Raw genomic sequence first — 19,854 nt, forward strand, 5'->3', positions numbered from 1 at the left:
GAGCCAGTATTTGTAGTTTGTAACAAAATAGTTTTGGATGTATTTGTGCCCACCTCTGCAAGTAAATATTTGAGACAACAATGTGACAAAGACATTACAGAAAAGCACAGATAACAAATTTTGCAGCACAACGACAACTGTCTACACAACTATCCAATATCTGCAGCCTGCAAGCATGGCAGCTTGCAACAAAAAATAGACTCTTGACTTACCAGGCTTGCTGAGGTCACTGCCATGCTGGGGGGCAAGTTCACCAAAATCTGCACTCTTGGGCTGCATGACTACGGGCAAGGATTCACACGGATCTTCTCAGGATCTTCTCTAAAAACAGGTGACACTGTTCTGTGGAGGAAGAGAAAAATGTAAATAAATGAAGGCAGTAATGGAGACGTGACATCCGACATAACTGGGGCAGGGAAGAACACACACTAGTAATCCAGGGTTGCGGTGAAGTGGATGGGGAAGGAAACTCAATTTTATGAAACATCAGAGCGTCGTAAAAGTGGGGAGAAAAAATGAAGAAAAATAAAACGGTCAAGAGGTGATGTGAGTGACCAGGCAGCGGAGGCAGCCAGCGGGGAACATAGAGATATAGATAGATATAGAGATAGATAGATACTTTATTGATCCCCAAGGGGAAATTCAAGATACTAAGATACAAGATACTAAGACTGTAGGCATGTCAAGGTGGCATGTGTGGTCTTCCATTTATTCGTCATGAAAGTCTGAATTAAAGATTAAAGTTAGATCTTCAGAAAATGTGTGATTTTATTCACTCTCTCAGTCTTCACCTCAAGCTGGTGTGCAATGAGCGGTCTGGAGCAATTATAGAGCCCGGGAGGTGTCACTGCAAGATTTGTTTTGATCGAGAGAATTTGTACTCAATTTACTAGATTGTGCACTTATTATTTTTTATAAGAGCACAATATAAAACAAGGCCCCAATTTGGTAAAATGAGTGCATGATTTAGATCATTCAATTAGGGGTCTAATCCCTGTAGAAAAGAACGGTAAAGAACAGTAAGCTATTTCCGTTGTTTGCTATGGTTTGGCAGACACAGCTATTAATGTTTGGTCCAACCACCACCAGTGCACGACATGATGCTCAACAATACCAGTTTTATAGGGACATTTCAAACATTCTGACGGATCGAAGCAGTAAGATGCTTTGGAAGTTTCTCTCAGTTTTATCAGAAATTAGGACTTTACATCACTTTGCCATGAAACTGTAACCTGACTCTCGCCAGATGTTTCGTTCCACCTAGCTCTACTCATCCATCTGGGATCGATCCATTGGAGCGGTGTTTCAGAAGGCTGGGCCTCATCAAAAATCCTTGCATATGATTGGATAAGCCACTTGTCCGTCATCTATTGACGTGCTACTTCAACCACTCACATCGAAGTCAACCCTTGATGCTGAGAACAGCCTCACAGTCGCTTCTGCGCCACGTCACATCTATGAAACTCCCGTCCTGCGTCCTGATTGGCTCTACCATAAAATCTGGTGCCGAAATCACTCTCAACGGAAGCGATCCCAGATGGATATGAGTGGAGCTAGGCGGAACGAAATTCATCTGGCGAGAGTCCGGTTAATGGAACTGTACATTACTGTATTATTCTAGTCTGAGTCAGGTTAATGAAACTGTACATTACTGTGTTATTCTAGCCTGAGGCTTGGCTGCTGCTGCTTCATTATATCTCCTAACGGTGGTCTCTGTCCAAAGCCCATCTGATGATTCTGGGTGGGTTCCAGGCTGTCTGTGGTGGGGATGATGACAGGTGGATATGTAGACACTGTGAATGCGGGCTCCCTGTAAGTTACTTAACGTCCCTGTAGGCTACTTAACGTCCATGACATCCAGGCCCTGTGCAACATCTGCCAAAATCAGCTGTTGGATTACTGACCACTGCCAACGGCACCAGTGTGTCATTTGTGATGGATGTCTACGTGTTGACTCAGGGGTGAAGGGACATTGGATTTAGGGTCCATGGACAGTTACAGGCTACTGTCCTACAACTCTCTAGGGCTGTGCAGCAACATGACCATTTTTCTGACTCAAATTGTGTGAAATGCTGAGCAAGCACACTGGGCACCTCAAGCAGAAACGGCTATATGGCAACACATAATCACGCATCGTCTGCTGAAACAGAAACGGCTATATGGCAACACATAACCACACATCGTCTGCTGAAACAGAAACGGCTATACACATAACCACACATCGTCTGCTGAAACAGAAACGGCTATATGGCAACACATAACCACACATTGTCTGCTGAAGGGCAATTCCATGAAAAATTATGTTTTTTTTGTAACATCCATAACACCAATAAAATGTGATGGTATGGTATGATGTGAATGATTACATGACATTTGAGGATGTGCTATTTTTGGCTGAAGAATGTACATGAGAAAAAATGCACAAAAAATTAATGTTATCATTCACATCATACAAATGCCAAGGCATTCCACTGGCGTTATGGATGTGACAAAAAGCCCATTTTCTGTGGAATTGCCCTGAAGCAGAAACGGCTATATGGCCACACATAACCAGACATCGTCTGCTGAAACAGAAACGGCTACATGGCCACACATAACCAGACATCGTCTGCTGAAACAGAAATGGCTAGTTGGCTACACATAACCAGACATCGTCTGCTGAAGCAGAAACGGCTATAGACCCTTTCAAGAGAGTTCCATTATCAGCATCATAGTTTGCCCCACAAGGCTTCCATTTTAACATTCCATATGTTATCTTAATGCAGAGGAAATAGATTGGGAACCAAATAGAACGTTCAAGCATTGTTTTTGTTTTTATTGTTTAAAGGGTCTATATGGCCACACATAACCAGACATCGTAACCAGACAAGTAATCTCCTCTCTGGTGCCCCTCTGGCATTTTGCGCGCTAGGCAACCACCTTTGTTGTCTAATCCCTGGCCCGGGATGTCTTTTTTAGGGTATCAGGGTTAGGCCTATCAGTTGCACCTCTCCTGTTATGTCACATGGTGACTGTCAGTACTGTTTATTTTGGGCCCCTGCCATTTCTGACAGAGAGACGATCATTTTTCAGGCACAACATTTTTTTATTTTTCTGTTAACTTTGTACATTTTACCAATGACAGGAGGAAAAAACATGTGCATATGACATGGGTATGGAAACAATTGAGGCGTTATAGGTGGAGGCATGTGTTTATCTTTGGCACCTACATAAGATAAGTTTTCATTAAAATATCGGTCTGGAACATTTTAGAAGACAGCTAGTTGCAGTTTCTCAGATATACTGCTACCGCTTCAAACTAATGCACATATGATTATATGAACATATATGAACATATATATGAACATATGATAACATATGATTATTACCTGTGGGTTTCTGGGCTACAGCACTGTGCTGTGCTCAACCCAAAGTCTGCTGCCTGGGCAAACTCGTGACTGCCGGATTCTGTAAAGCACCATGCTACATGTGTAATGTTTTGGCGCTCTATAAGCACACTAAATTACTAAATTGAAATTGAATTGAAAGGTGGTGGGTGCCTGCCTGCCTCTGGAAACACACACCTTAACTGTTACTGTGGCGGTAAGACGTTGGGGTTATCTAACATTAAGGCAAAATATTTTTTGATCAAAATTGTATATAAAGAAAACAATTCTGATGCACAATGGTACTGTAGAAATCTAAATAAAAAATAGCTGTTCATTTTAAGCTTTTAATGTCAGTAAACATAATTCAATAAATAAGGGGTTTTAACTGGAACTGGGTATTGGATGTTTTTGGATGAAGTCTTTGCTGTTTTTTATTTTTAGCACAGTTTTGTGTGGACTAACAGTGCTTCCACCAACTTCAGTCTTCAGTGCACTATATGTTAACTTTGATGAATACTAAAACTTACCTTAAACAATATATAAAATATCCTGTTTTTACTACAACAATGCATTCAATGCATTATTTAAACCTATTTTAAATGTAAGTATGATTTGCCTTCATGCATTAGGCACACTATGTACTGTAAACCAACATGATAAATCACAAGTACTTTCACCTGTCTGCAGTGGCGTCTGAGATAAAAAAGCCCAGTCATTATGGGTCGTGTTTGTCACAGCATTGCTGTGTGTTTAAATATAACCTCATAGCCTCTGCCACACACACAGACACACACACGCGCACACACGCACGCACACGCACACACACACACACAGAGGGGCTTTTTCACACCTACACCCATGGCAGAGGTGTGACATGCGGCAGGATCACGAGGCAGTTACGGACGGCTTTCATCTTTTACCTCCTCAGCTACCATCAATACCCTCATTAGATCAAATCTGCCACCTCACCCCCTGCAGAATACAGGCACATGCACCCACACATGCACAATTTCACATGTGGATGTGCACACATGAGCACACACACACACACACACACACACACACACACCAAACACACACACACACACACACACACACACACACACACACATTCCACTCACACCGTTGCTATACTATATAGCATACTGTATAATATTGTATACTAGTTGTTTGCTGCACAATGTAAAATATGGAAATTTGAAAAGTGTCACTATTTTGTCAGTTCAGATCACAGACAGATTTCTGTTAACTGTAGTAAGATCATAGTAAAAATGTAATGTGAGTAATTTCAGAAGTGGCTTTAAATGCTGCATATGTGTGTATGGTTATGCATACCCCATTTGGCAGAGGTACACTTGATCTGCGCAGTTATATAATTACTTGTGCGTCTCAGAGGCTATTGGCTTTCCCCCAGATATATTAAGAGTTTGCTTGCATAAGCAATTTCTGCCCCAGCTGTTGAGAAAGAATGTAGTGTTGCAAAGTGATGTACAGTCTTCAGATATGTCACAATAGCAACAATGTGTATACATTAATCAGTAGCAACAACATGTATACAGTACATTAATCAGTAGCAACAACATGCATACATGTATACATTAATCAGTAGCAACAACATGTATACATGTATACATTAATCAGTAGCAACAACATGCATACATTAATCAGTAGCAACAACATGTATACAGTACATTAATCAGTAGCAACAACATGCATACATGTATACATTAATCAGTAGCAACAATGTGTATACATTAATCAGTAGCAACAACATGCATACATTAATCAGTAGCAACAACATGTATACAGTACATTAATCAGTAGCAACAACATGCATACATGTATACATTAATCAGTAGCAACAATGTGTATACATTAATCAGTAGCAACAACATGCATACATGTATACATTAATCAGAAGCAACTACAAGTATATATTAATCAGTAGCAACAACATGTATACATTAATCAGTAGTAACAACATGCATACATTAATCAGTAGCAACAACTTGTATACATGCATACATTAATCAGCCGCAACAATACGCGTACATTAATCAGTAGCAACAACACGCATACATTAATCAGTAGCAACAACATGTATAGATTAATCAGTAGCAACAACACATATACATTAATCAGTAGCAACAACATATATACATTAATCAGTATCAACAACATGTATAGATTAATCAGTAGCAACAACATGCATACATTAATCAGTAGCAACAATATGTATAGATTAATCAGTAGAATGTATCAGTGCAATCAGCATACTCATTAATATTTTTAATTGGGTCATCTTTACCAATATCTATTTACACGCATTTGTTTTTGTAAATATTTGGACTATGAGGTAGATATCTCAAACAATCCTATTATTGTAAAACAAAATAGATAAATAAAAACAAGAAACAATGTGAGGGGGAAATACTGCATGTAGATGAATAAACAAACTGATAGAGAAGAGGAGGTTCACAGCTGCTGGAGTAGACTGAGAGTAAAGCCAGGGGTCTGGCGTTTCCATTTGTACGTAGCTACGTAAACTAGCTACGTAAACTGTAAAAACTGTAAACGCTTACGCCGTTTCATAATTATTAAAACATTTTTTGAAACCTTTTTCAAACTACATTCAGAGAACGAACGCCTGACAATTCTTGAAAAATCAATCAGTCACCTCAGAACAGTTTCACCTGTGCTCAAGGTAAGTAAGGGTTCCCTTATACCTTTTTTATATATATATATATATATATATTATATATAGCTCTGGACATACATGGGAAGAAGACAAAACACTTGTCTACAGCAGTGTGTTTGCCCACTTTGTTACAGGCACCCAGAACATTCCGTCCCCCATACCAGTAACTCATCACCTAACACTCATTACCAGTTAACTCCCCCTTCAAATAAATGTCTAAACCATATCAACACTAAACACACTCGTACACTCTAGGCTCCATCAAATAGCACAGATTGGCTCTTACATTTTTGTTGCTTTAAAACTTGTCCAGCAGAAAGGCTTAAAGTGTTTATTATGGGCATCAAGTACATGTCATGTATGGACCCTTTCAAGAGAGTTCCATTATCAGCATCATAGTTGACCCCACAAGACTTCCGCTTTAACATTCCATATGTTATCTTAATGCAGAGGAAGTAGATTGGGAACCAAATAGAACGTTCAAGCATTGTTTTTGTTTACCTTGTTGAAAGGGTCTATAGAATATGGGGTAGAAGTAGATTGGGACCCAAATAGACCCTTTCAACAATAAAAACAAACTATAATTAGAGAATAAAAGATGATTTAAACTATGAGCTTAAAGACTAGCAGGTGTCTTACCCGACTGTCACAAGTTGTGGAGAGCAGAGTCAAAACAATTAGAAGAAGGAAAAACAGAAAACAATTTACTTTGTATGTTGAAACTCATGCAAAAAGAAATGCAAGGAAACCCCCGGGAATTCCAAAAGATGGATCAAAGAGATCGTGAAGGTACCTCAGTGAGCGTGTGCAGGGTGCTGGTGCTGGAGGTGTGGCACTTCAGTGATCAGCTGCTGCTGGCTCTCACCTCGTCCGTCCTTCCTCTGAGTCTCCGTGGCAACTCTCCACCGGGTTCAACCCCAAAGCCTGGCTTGGCCACTGTCCACCCAGTTCAACCCCCTCAGCCTCGCAGCTACCTGTGATGTCATTGTTTCAGGCATTCACCAGGATGTACCCAAATATGGCACTGGCAGCACTGCTTTTAAAAACCTGTCATCTCACGTGTCATTCTCTTATGGAGCACAGTGTATTGTCAGTACGTCAGTATGTTCCTTGAATTCAGTTATGATATAATATTCAGTCCTGCTCAGTGATGATTGGAGATCCCTAGTATGACAGCTGTACCCAGTGGAAAAGGTCTGTGAGAGCCTCTGATGGCACTGGCCAAGCCACTAGCTGTCTGTTACAGGTGATAATTGGTACTGGCATTTGGGCGCTATGTATAACATGGTGATAAAGGCAGGAGGTACTAATACTAACACATAGAAATAAGGAAGCGCGCTCAACACCCTATAGTACTTCAACTGGGTGCTTAAACTTTCTTGATAATAAATCAAAGACTTTGAAAAAAAGTTAAAAAACAAGGCTGGATGTTATTAGGCCACTCATTAATGTACAGGTAAAAAACAAGGCTGGATGTTATTTCATGACCTGTTGAGAGACAGAACTGGCAGAAGCATCCAGTGATGATAATATTCTTGGGGATAGCTCACTGTCTGACAGGCCGGCATACTTGAGGGACTGTCCCCAGCTGGGTCGACAGGCTTCGGGTTACAGCTTTAGACTCAGCCACGGTCTCCACCTATCCGCCTCTGGGACTGTGTGTGTGTGTGTGTGTATGTGTGTATGTCTGTGTATGATGTGTGTGTGTGTGTGTGTGTGTGTGTGTGTGTGTGTGCGTGTATGTGTGTGTGTGTGTGTGAGAGAGAGGGAGATGACACATGTTGCATGCTTGTAGAGGAGTGTCTTTGACTTCAACATGATTACACACACAGGTCTTCAACATGACTACACACACACAGGTTTGACTACACACACACAGGTCTGACTACACACACAGGTCTGACTACACACACACAAGTCTTTAACATGACTACACACACACAGGTCTGAACATGACTACACACACACACAGGTCTTCAACATGACTACACACACACAGGTCTGACTACGCACACACAGGTATTCAACATGACTACACACACACAGGTCTGAACATGACTACACACACACACAGGTCTTCAACATGACTACACACACACAGGTCTGACTACGCACACACAGGTCTTCAACATGACTACACACACACAGGTCTGAACATGACTACACACACACAGGTCTTCAACATGACTACACACACACAGGTCTGAACATGACTACACACACACAGGTCTGAACATGACTACACACACACACACACAGGTCTGTGGCAAAGGCCACAACAAGAGGAAGAAACTGGCACAGAATTCAACATTGGTATTCCATTCCAAGATGGCAAGGCATCAGTCCAAATGAGTATTGAGTATGAGTATCTGATTATTTTGTTGCACAGTTCAATCAGGAAAATGGCATACTGTGTATGTTTCCCTGTTGGACATGAATTGACATGTAATGATGTCTTATGTATGCTTGAGATGAAATGTCAAGTCTGCCTCTGCTGCAAGCTGCTGAGCTGTTTTGTTGTAAATAGCCATAATTAATTTCCCAGTAGCCATTTAACTCATCAATTTAAATAAGCTACAAGTCATATGTTACAGTATACTGATGTAGTTATTTCCACAGAAACCCCTCCTCACTAAAGTCATATATTATACTGATCAGGTTATTTCCACAGAAACCCCTCCTCACTAAAGTCACATGTTATTCTGATCAGGTTATTTCCACAGAAATCATATGTTATACTGATCAGGTTATTTCCACAGAGAGCCCTCCTCACTAAATGTGTTTACCTGTAAGAAGAGGCTCTCATGCTGCTGGAGCAGAGATTTCTGTGGAAGGGTTTCATTTCAGGATGGCCAAAAGGGCTAGTCACTGTACAGAGGGTATCTAAAAGCAGTCAGCACACAGTTGCCCCATCGCTGAGATGGACTCCACTTACACAAGGGCATTTAAAACATGCATGGGGTGTAACATACACAGGCTACTGCACCATGACGATTTAGTCACACGGACAGCAGAGTGCATTAACCGTTTAACGGCAAACTCAACGTCAACGCGTGCACTAATAATGAATATTGCACCATGCCGGTTTAGTCACACGGACAGCAGAGTGCATTAACCGTTTAACGGCAAACTCAACGTGTGCACTAATAATGAATATTGCACCATGCCGGTTTAGTCACACGGACAGCAGAGTGCATTAACCGTTTAACGGCAAACTCAACGTGTGCACTAATAATGAATAAGCAAGTAGCACATCAAATTAATTAGGATGTAAATGAAAAAGATGGAAAAAGCTATCTTGTACATACAAATTGTGTCCAGATGTATTAAAAAACCCGTTTAGAAATCATTTGGATGGTTAAATTACCTGTTCCGATGAAAATGGTGACTCCCCCTAGCATTCCCAGGCGGAAAACCAACCTTGCAATACTGGAAGTGAAAAACAAGAAACTCGTTTTTGAATCGTGTTTCTTACCTTGTAACATCCACATTGTTCTGCCGAACTTATGCTAACCGTTTCTCTAGCTTGTATACAAATCCATGTGCTTTATCATCACCTTTTTCCACAGTTTGAAATAGCATAATGCGCAAGTTAGCTATATTTCCACCTCTGCTGAAGAAGTTGCGCATTATGCTATTAAGCTATCTTGTACATATCAATATATGGCACAAAGTGTGTCCAGATGTATTAAGTAACACGAGTGCCACATAAGAATGTCCATGTTTACAAGAATAACAAGTTCTCGTCAGTGCAACTGACTGAAAGCATTGTGCAGTCTGTAACTGCCTCTCTTCACATCTCTGTAGTTATCCATGGTCACACATATGTATAAGTAAGTATAAGTATAGTATATATACTTGTTTGATCCCGTGAGGGAAATTTGGTCTCTGCATTCATCCCAATCTGTGAATTAGTGAAACACACTCAGCACACAGTCAACACATAGTGAGGTGAAGCACGTAAGTATAAGTATATGAGGGGGTTAGGTGCCTTGCTCAAGGGCACTTAGGTCGGGGATTGAATCAATCCGGCAACCCTCGGGTTACAAGTCCGAAGCCCTAACCAGTAGGCCACGGCTGCCCATATGCAGTATGTACATGCAATACACATAAGCAATCATTTACCAGTGATGCTGCTCTTTGCTGTTGCTCAACATACCTAAAGTGCTTTCTAAACCTCACTGCAAATGAACTATCAAACCTGTTGGTCTCCTGTGAAAATGTTCACAAGTGTTAACGTTTGACCAGACTGGATTTCTATCCTAACCCTTGGGGCAGCCGTGGCCTACTGATTAGGGCTTCGGGCTTGTAACCGAAGGGTTCCCGGTTCGATCCCCGAACAGTAGGAAACATGTGGGCGAGGCAAGTGGTTGAGCACTGCTCTCCTGTGCCCACATCCACGGCTCAAGTGCACCTGACCCCTCACTGCGCCGCTGTAGCAGGCAGCTCACTGCGCCGGGATTAGTGTGTGCTTCACCTCACTGTGTGTTCACTGTGTGCTGAGTGTGTTTCACTAATTCACAGATTGGGATAAATGCAGAGACCAAATTTCCCTCACAGGATCAAAAGAGTATATATACTATACTTATTCTTACCCTTAACAACATATGATTACAGAATACTATTGGTGGTTCGAACAGTTACATTGCTATGATCACTGAAACCTCTAGAATTAGCGTGTGTACATCATAATAAAGGAAACTGTTTCTGTATCAGAACAAGTCAGCAAGAATAGCATAGCCCTGCTCCTCATTAGGCACAGTGGAGCACCAGGCCAGGGGGGTTCAGCCACAGCACCCCTTGTGGACTGTGAAGGCACTGCTAGAGGTTCCAGGGCATGCATCACATAATGGTGGTTCAATGTAGACATCACTATGGTGTATTCAGGAGTTATCTTCAGGTTCTTTCCTCAGTCAGACAGGTGATTTCTAAGTGCCAGTCAGCTCAGTGGAGAACTAGACGTATACATAGCAAGCTCAGCAGAGTGCAAGGTTGATGGTGTGAGATGGGTTGTAGAATAGCTATGCTGGAAGATGCACCTGATTCCTATGGGGCAGTTTGTATGTAATTCTGTGTATTCTCTGTTAGTAAATTATCTAGTGATTATCATGAAACATTTGTATAAACATTAATCCGAGGAAGCAGCGCCATAAAAAAGAAATGTTGTTTTTGTTTTTGTTTACAAAACAAAGCTCCAGTGACCTATGACCCTGGAAGTGTTTTCTGTCTGGTCAGTCTAGTCTTGTGAGGGGGAGACGCACAGGCACAGCTGTCACCAGCAGCTGGCCGCACCGTGACATGTTGTGGCCATAACGTCTGTCCAGACCACAGTCATTACAATCTGTCTGTCTGTCAGTTTTATGCCCCTCCTAGGCCCCTGTAGGCTCCTGGCACTGACATGCCACAATATTGAACCCCCAGCCTGCCAGTGTCACAGAGCTCAGTGGAACACCAGACTGATGCATAGGGACATGTTGGAAATGTTTCTTCTGTTGTTGTCTGAATCACACCCCAGTGACCCTTGACCCCCTCCTAGAAGGGTTTCTCATGTTGGCCTAGTCTGAGGAAAAACACAGCTGTCACAGCAGCTGGCTACAATGTGACATGCCATGCTCTAAAGTCTGGCCCCCGATACTAACCATTACACTCTGGAGGGCTGCAGGGACATAAAACACACTCTGCCACACCACAATACTGAACCACCACACTACTGAACCACTCAATACAATACTGAACCACCACACTACTGAACTACTGAACCACTCTCCCACACCACAATACTAAACCACCACACTACTGAACCACTCTGACACACCACAATACTGAACCACCACACTACTGAACCACTCTGACACACCACAATACTGAACCACCACACTACTGAACCACTCTGACACACAACAATACTGAACCAGCACACTAATGAACCACTCTGACACACCACAATACTGAACCACCACACTACTGAACTACTGAACCACTCTGACACACCACGATACTGAACCACCACACTACTGAACCACTCTGACTCAATACACTACTGAACCACTCTGACTCAATACACTACTGAACCACCACACTACTGAACCACTCTGACTCAATACACTACTGAACCACTCTGACACACCACAATACTGAACCACCACACTACTGAACCACCACACTACTGAACCACTCTGACACACCACGATACTGAACCACCACACTACTGAACTACTGAACCACTCTGACACACCACAATACTGAACCACCACACTACTGAACTACAGAACCACTCTGACACACCACAATACTGAACCACCACACTACTGAACCACTCTGACTCAATACACTACTGAACCACTCTGACTCAATACACTACTGAACCACCACACTACTGAACTACTGAACCACTCTGACACACCACGATACTGAACCACCACACTACTGAACTACTGAACCACTCTGACACACCACACTACTGAACCACCACACTACTGAACCACTCTGACTCACCACAATACTGAACCACCACACTACTGAACCACTCTGACATCTGACACACCACAATACTGAACCACCACACTACTGAACTACTGAACCACTCTGACACACCACAATACTAAACCACTCTGACACAATACACTACTAAACCACTCAATACACTACTAAACCACTCCATACACTACTAAACCACTCAATACACTACTAAACCACTCCATACAATACTGAACCACTCAATACACTACTGAATCTCTCTGACACACCACAGTTCTGAACCACTCTGACACATGGGGGTAGCCGTGGCCTACTGGTTAGCACTTCGGACCTGTAACCGGAGGAACCCGAACCCCGACCAGGAGGCACAGCTGAAGTGCCCTTGATCAAGGCATCTAACCCCTCACTGCTCCCCGACCAGGAGGCGCAGCTGAAGTGCCCTTGATCAAGGCATCTAACCCCGAGCGCCGCTGTTGATGCAGGCAGCTCACTGCGCCGGGATTAGTGTGTGCACCTCACTGTGTGTACACTGTGTGCAGTGTGTGTTTCACTATTTCACGGATTGGGATAAATGCAGAGACCAAATTTCCCTCACGGGATCAGAACAGTATACTATACGATACTACATCACAACACTGACACACCACAATACTGAACCACTCTGACACAGAGTGTCAGGATACTACACCAATACAGCACACAGATACAAATAGAGTACACAGTCACAAATAGAGCACAATAACCTTAAATGTGCAGTCAGCGATTGTATATGATTTCAAGCCCATAACAACGTTTGTCACATTCAGGAATCATCTCCAACTCCCAGCTGCCCATTCCTTGACTAAAATGGCCGAAGGAGTAATCTGTCTCTGACCAACAGTACCATCATGTGTAAAGGGGTAATCTGTCTCTAACCAACAGTACCATCATGTGTAAAGGGGTAATCTGTCTCTGATCTACAGTACCATGAACTGTGTATCTGTCTGTCTCTATGGTAACAAAGATGGGGAAGCATCTTTTCGAAAACGGTCTAGTTTGGGATGTATATATGGTTGTGTGTCAGTGCATCACTGCCCCATATCCCTACCAATCATGATGACGCAGGTCTGCAGTGTCTATGCTGTACCTTGGGTAGGTCGACAGGTCAATAGGTGTAATCCAGGCCTAATGCTGTACCTTGGGTAGGTCGACAGGTTACTACATAAAGGTAATCCAGGCCTAATGTTGTACCTTGGGTAGGTCGACAGGTTACTACAAAAAGGTAATCCAGGCCTAATGCTGTACCTTGGGTAGGTCGACAGGTTACTACATAAGGGTAATTCAGGCCTAATGCTGTACCTTGGGTAGGTCGACAGGTCACTATAGGTGTAATCCAGGTCTAATGCTGAACCTTGGGTATGTAAGGTGAGAAATGTAGCCTCGGAAACATAGAGATATCGAGCTATCCTCACTTGAAAGAGCTTGTGTGGACAAATAGGTTAAAGAGTTACTGTAAATGGCAATGACATACTCGTTAATCTGACTCCATTTATTCAATTCAATCACCATTCAATTACCAAGTAACTAGTTTATCAGCTATGAAAGAGCATGGCACACTACAAGAATTGAAGTAGGCAAATGAACAATTTATTAGGCATTAAGCCTTAAAGATAAATGTAACCAATATCACTTCAGTTGAATGTACAAGAGAGGGGGAAAGAGAGAGACCCAGAGAAGAGGTCCAAGATGGAAAATAAGAGCCCTTTCTCCGAGAACTATCCTGCTTTATCCCAAAGATCATTTGAATATGCGAGGCCTTCTCACCTGGCCTACAGGTCATTGGATAGCTGGTGGAATAGGTGTGGGTGTGGGGCTTGTGACTGTCACACCTAAAGATCACAGTGTAGTTTTTAATCTACAACTAAACACAAATACATTAAACTGTGATGAGACCATGATCAAACTGTTGCCATTATTACAAGTATTAAATCAAGACCAAATATGAATGTATTATTCTCACAACACATATTTACAGAGATACAGTGATTTCAGAGGTAACCAATTATGTATGATAATGAGGTTGGCCTACAGTATCTCACCATAAGACATCAAGTAGGCCCAGGACTGAGTTACCTTTCAGTAGAGGGGCCAGAACAAGGAGCAAATGGTCACTTTATGCATGAGCAGGTGTTGGGGATCTTTGGCCATGGCCAGCTAAGACAATACAGATCAAACACAGGTATCCACACATGTAAATTGAATGCAAAAGGCATTCTTTAGAAATGCAGAAGGTTTGAGCAAAAGACGGGCCTTACAGGTAGGTTGACAGGTCACTACATAGGTGTACTCCAGGGCTAAGTCAGGTGTGCTGTATCTTGGGGAAGCTGACAGGTGTTCATTCCTACATACAGTAGGTCATAGATCCAGGTCTAACTCAGGTGTACTGTACCTGGGGGAGGTCAACAGGTCACTAGGTGTAATCCAGGTCTAAGACAGGTGTGCTGTACCTGGGGGAGGCTGACAGGTGTTCATTACTACATAGGTGTAATCCAGGTATAAGTCAGGTGTGCTGTATCTTGGGGAGGCTTTCCAGCTCCTTTGCCCACTGCAATATGAAGAGTCGGCACTCAGCCAGGCTGTAGCTGTCATCTACTGAGGGACTTTGTGCATCCTGTGCCAAAACATGACCTCGATGTTATGGCCAAGACAAGAGACAGGTAAATGCGCACATGTTTGGAAATTTACATATTTTCCAATTTCAGGACAATACATATTATTATATATATTGTCCTGAAATTGGAAAATATACATCGTATATTTTCTTATTCAGGGGTGGGGAATCTACAGTCATCATATTTATCAGAAGTATAGCGACCATCTAGCCTAGAAATCTAATTACATTTGCTGCCAGGGCTAGTCTAGCAACTCTCCGTTGGCTTGTGAGCTCCAGAAATCGAAACTTAATCAGGCCAATGAAATCGTGTATAGAGTCGTTAGGTGGGCTTAACATAATGATTGATGGCAGAGTTGCAACAGTTTGGCTTGAATTCCCTGCTACTTGAAAACAAATAAGATGGATGTTGCTGCTGGCGAACATCCATCACTGCCCCGACACTGCCCCAACACGAGTTAAGCTTTTATTAAGTTGGCAAACGTTTGAACTAGCCAACTAGCTCCGCTGGTGGGAAACGCATGGGACTCATAACGCTGCCGCTGTCCTATTGCGTGCAGAGGGAATTTGAAAGACAACTGCCCCTCGGACTGAGCACTGCGAACGGTGAGTGCCCAGACCCTACATTTTAATGTGGGTCTGGCTCGCCAGGCTAGCGACCATCGCCCAAGCCTTCATCTGACACAGCTCAGGCAGTAGATCAAGCTTGATGCATTCCACAGGTCCGCCGGGACAATGCAATGGATGCTACATGTCCAGGCAGTAGATCATGCTCGATGCGTTCCACCCTGGCACTGCACTGGGCTCCATACCGCCAGGCCGTAGATCACGCTCGATTGGTTCCACCCTGACCTGACGGAGCAAGAGCAAGCAAGAACAGAAATGCAATGACATCACCAACAAGGAGTCGGATTAATGGCAAGACCTCAGAGGAGTCGGATTAATGGCAAGCCAGCAGGCTGCATTAAACAACACATTGAGCAACCTGGAAGTGAATGCATTCTCTGAGAATGTGCTTTAGAGTTTCATAAATATGCATAACGTGCATAAAACATAATCTGCCCTGTTCTGCCACAGCACACAGACTGGAGGTATCAGGCACTGGGATTAGCAGCACACCATTCTAGTCAACGTTGAGCTGGAGCCACCAGGGGGCGCACTGCTCCCCCACATTCCATACAGTACATGAGCAATGGTATTCAAATATGTTTAATTGAACTGGTCTTTGAGACATGCTCTTCATAGTCAATCAAAGTGGGCTCTTATCAAAGACACTCTAGGTTTTTGCACCTGCTCGTTGGAGAGCGTTATAAATAGCAGCACGAGAGGATAAAGTTGTCTTGGCCTTTACAATTGCATCCAGCGACTTAGTCAACCTTAGGTTTTGGCTTAGTCGAGTTTCATGTTGCTCACATGTCCTTCACTGTCATAATCGCCCTCTAATGCTCTCGGTTCATAGAAGGTTCTGTGGAGATTTCTTTTTAATTGGAAATGTTAGAGGACCAGAATTTGCCAGATGTGCTGTGCACGGTAGCCCAATTCTATGTAAGCCTACAAAGATGAGAAGACATAAGAAAAGTGTTGTTTTTTGTCAGCCATGACACATAGCCGGTAGCTCATCCACTCTTGAACAAGCATGCAGAGAAGTCAGAGGCATAAGGTCGTGTTGACATCTATAGATGATATGTGGCAGGGTCTCTAATTTCAACTGAAGACTAGTCCACACACTTTAATGAACCTGGCACATACAGGGACAAGCAGTGTTTAGAAACCAGGTGTTTACACGTTTTTCTTTGTTTTTTGTTTACGTTCAACCACCTTTGACCACTGAGATGAGGCCATTTGTATAACACTAACACATTAAGCAACAGCTAATATGACCATCAAAAGATGTAGTGGTATTACTCATTGGTTACGTATTGCTGTTTTCCTTTGTGTGACTCCATTTCAGCCACCACTGTCTTGGTTGCTCTCAATCCTGTGTAATACACATGCCTTGCTCTCTCTCTCTCTGGAGCGTTTACCTTCGTAGGGCTGAGGTTGGGTTTGCCAAAGGGCTGAGAACAGTAGTTCTGCTGGAGGGCTTGTATTCTATGTCTGCCAACTCTGAGCAAACTCTGGCTGCCCCCAAGACACACAGGATCTAAGGAAACATGTCGCAACACAGTGGTAACACAGTGGTACTTTCATTATCCAAAACATGCAGCAACACAGTGGTAACAGAGTGGTTTCATCATCCAAAACATGTAGCCAGAGCTGTCTATGAAGTTCAGCCGATGAATCATGCAACAAGATGCAAAACATGTAGCCAGAGCTGTCTATGCAGCCCACCCGATGAATCATGCAACAATAAAACACAACACACACCAGTGGTGAATACATGAATAGAGTTATAGATACTATTTCTGTTATGTTTATGTATGTGGCGTCTAACCTGTAAACAAGGAAGGCATGGTCTTTACAGGGCTGTACGGCTGTGTGTGATCATAACAGGAAGTAACTGCACAGAGGCGGGACTAGAATTGTTGTAATTATTGGCTGAAACTTTTTCAAGTACTGTACAACCAATCGTACTTCAGAAAAGGAGGGTAATACAAAGCTCTAGCCTCCAAAGCGTGCGGTGCATGCGGACAGATGCTGATGACGTGACATGTACTTTTCAATGTGATCTTATTCGGTTCAATGGGAGGATATACTCTTTGATATGAGGTTAATTAACTTTTTGATTTGTGGTTGTAATATGTTTTATAACTGTTTAAATTCCACAATGTGGCTGAGTTTGCAAAATCAATCATTTTAAGATAGCAAAAGAATGAAAAGGAATCAAGTTGATGCAAAATGAATCACATAATCTGCCTGACACTCACGTTTCACTGTCATTTCATACGCTTGGACATCATCATAATTTCATAAGACACAGGCAGTTGTAAACTGGACAGTCTTGTGACAACTGACAGAACCCAGGTAATTATCTCGGAAACCAATCCCTGATGTCAGTGATGTCCCTGAGTTGACCATCTGGTGGACAACAATGTCTAGAACATGTTGTCACTAAGTCTATATGTTAACATGTCTAAACCACAAAGTGCCACTGTATAGTAATCAGATATAATAATAATAATAATAATAATAATAATAATAATAATAATAATAATGATAATAATAATAATAATAATAATAATAATAATAATAAACAAAACAATATACACACTTCTTCTATCACCCAAATATATTTCCCTTGTTTATTGATATCTAGGGCTACATGATATGGATGTATCTCCGTTCTGTATCTCAGATGTACTGTATATATAAACTCCATTGCCCTACCCAGGACTTTAGTCGTTGCTAAACCACGTACGACACAACTTTGGCTCAAAACACAACAGTGTAACACCGGTGTCTAGAAAACAGTGTTTTTTGGTCAGAAATATCAAGTCCCGTTGTTCATAGACATTGCAGTGTTAATTTACATTTATTTCATCATTTATTAATTTGGGCAGACACGTTTATCCAAAGTGGCTTTGGATTCAAAGCAATAGAATAATATAATTGACTTATAGCAATAGAATATAAAATTCACTTGCCAAAATACATCAATACAAATATATTTACACACAGCATTGATGTTTATTGAGTTATTAGCTTTTTCCATTGCTTGAATGGTTAGCCCTACCTGTTTTTTTCAATGGCCATTTTTTAATATCTCGATTAGTCATCTCGAAAAGTCATGGAATTACTTAGAGTACTTAGAGTACTTAGAGTGGGAACCCTGGTAAAGATACACTAACAAAGCCTTTTACAAGAGTCACGACCCATTACAATGGAAAGAAGGTTTATTGTGAATGTAATATTTTTTAGTTTATTTCAAGTTCATTGATGAATAGAAGCAATATTAAAATGCATTTGAGTATAGAACATATTAAATCAATGCACATTGGTTTAATAAACCTTACAGGCATACTGCAGGCTTTACAGTATAAGATCCTATATATAAGTATATATATTACAGGCATACTGTAGGCCATATAAGATCCTGATTCCTGATATCCCAGTGGTATGGTGGACATGCATCTGGCCCTCTGACAGCGACAAGAAAATATTTGTGGCCCTCTCTGTATTTGTGGCCCTCTCTGTATTCTCTGCTGTAGAGTAGGCCTAGTTCCATGTCAAATCAGAAAAACGCAACGTGTCATTTTCCATTAACTACACTTTCTAACTTGAGAAGACACAAGCTTTAAATAGGAAAATTACCAGAAATCTTTTAAGCATGATGCTATATAGGCGTATATACGTGATAGGCTACTAATGGTCTAATCAGATTCAATGATCTACCGTAGGCTATGATAGGCTGGAGCTAAAATTGGTATCGCCAGACTTAGAGAACGGCTGGATGAACTGGAGAAAGGTAAAAACTCAATTGTTTAACTCGAGGGGAGATGGAAAATGAAAATAGCTCCCCAATTGGTGGCGTATCCCTTCAAGGTGCATTATATGAACATAATATTCCATTTCTAAGTCATCCCGGGCAAACATATTCAGCTACGTCAGCTAAAATAAAATAAAGCTTTATCTGCACAACATTCCTCTAAACACAGGGAATATACACAAAAAACAGAAAAACTGGAAAGAAAAATGTTGATGTAGGTAGGCTACGCTATAAA

At 41.9% G+C, this 19,854-nt stretch overlaps 1 protein-coding gene across 3 annotated transcripts in view; it reads right to left on the bottom strand.

The window, feature by feature from the left end:
- LOC125291691 (titin-like) overlaps positions 1 to 7,124 on the bottom strand; it is a 55,769-nt gene extending 48,645 nt beyond the window's left edge. The window contains exons 1-3 of one of the 3 annotated variants that reach the window (XM_048238525.1): positions 6,860 to 7,032; positions 6,706 to 6,709; positions 213 to 342 (exon numbers count right to left, since the gene is read on the bottom strand). In XM_048238525.1, coding sequence (XP_048094482.1) covers positions 213 to 279 — 67 coding nt within the window. In that variant the 5' untranslated portion in view covers positions 280 to 342; positions 6,706 to 6,709; positions 6,860 to 7,032. Of the gene's footprint in view, positions 1 to 212; positions 343 to 6,705; positions 6,710 to 6,859 lie in introns of all 3 variants that reach the window. The other 2 variants (XM_048238524.1, XM_048238526.1) reach the window with 2 other exon arrangements.
- Between the last annotated feature and the right edge of the window lie 12,730 nt (positions 7,125 to 19,854).

This window comes from Alosa alosa, chromosome 3 (genome assembly GCF_017589495.1).
Source record: "Alosa alosa isolate M-15738 ecotype Scorff River chromosome 3, AALO_Geno_1.1, whole genome shotgun sequence".
Taxonomy (NCBI): domain Eukaryota; kingdom Metazoa; phylum Chordata; class Actinopteri; order Clupeiformes; family Clupeidae; genus Alosa; species Alosa alosa.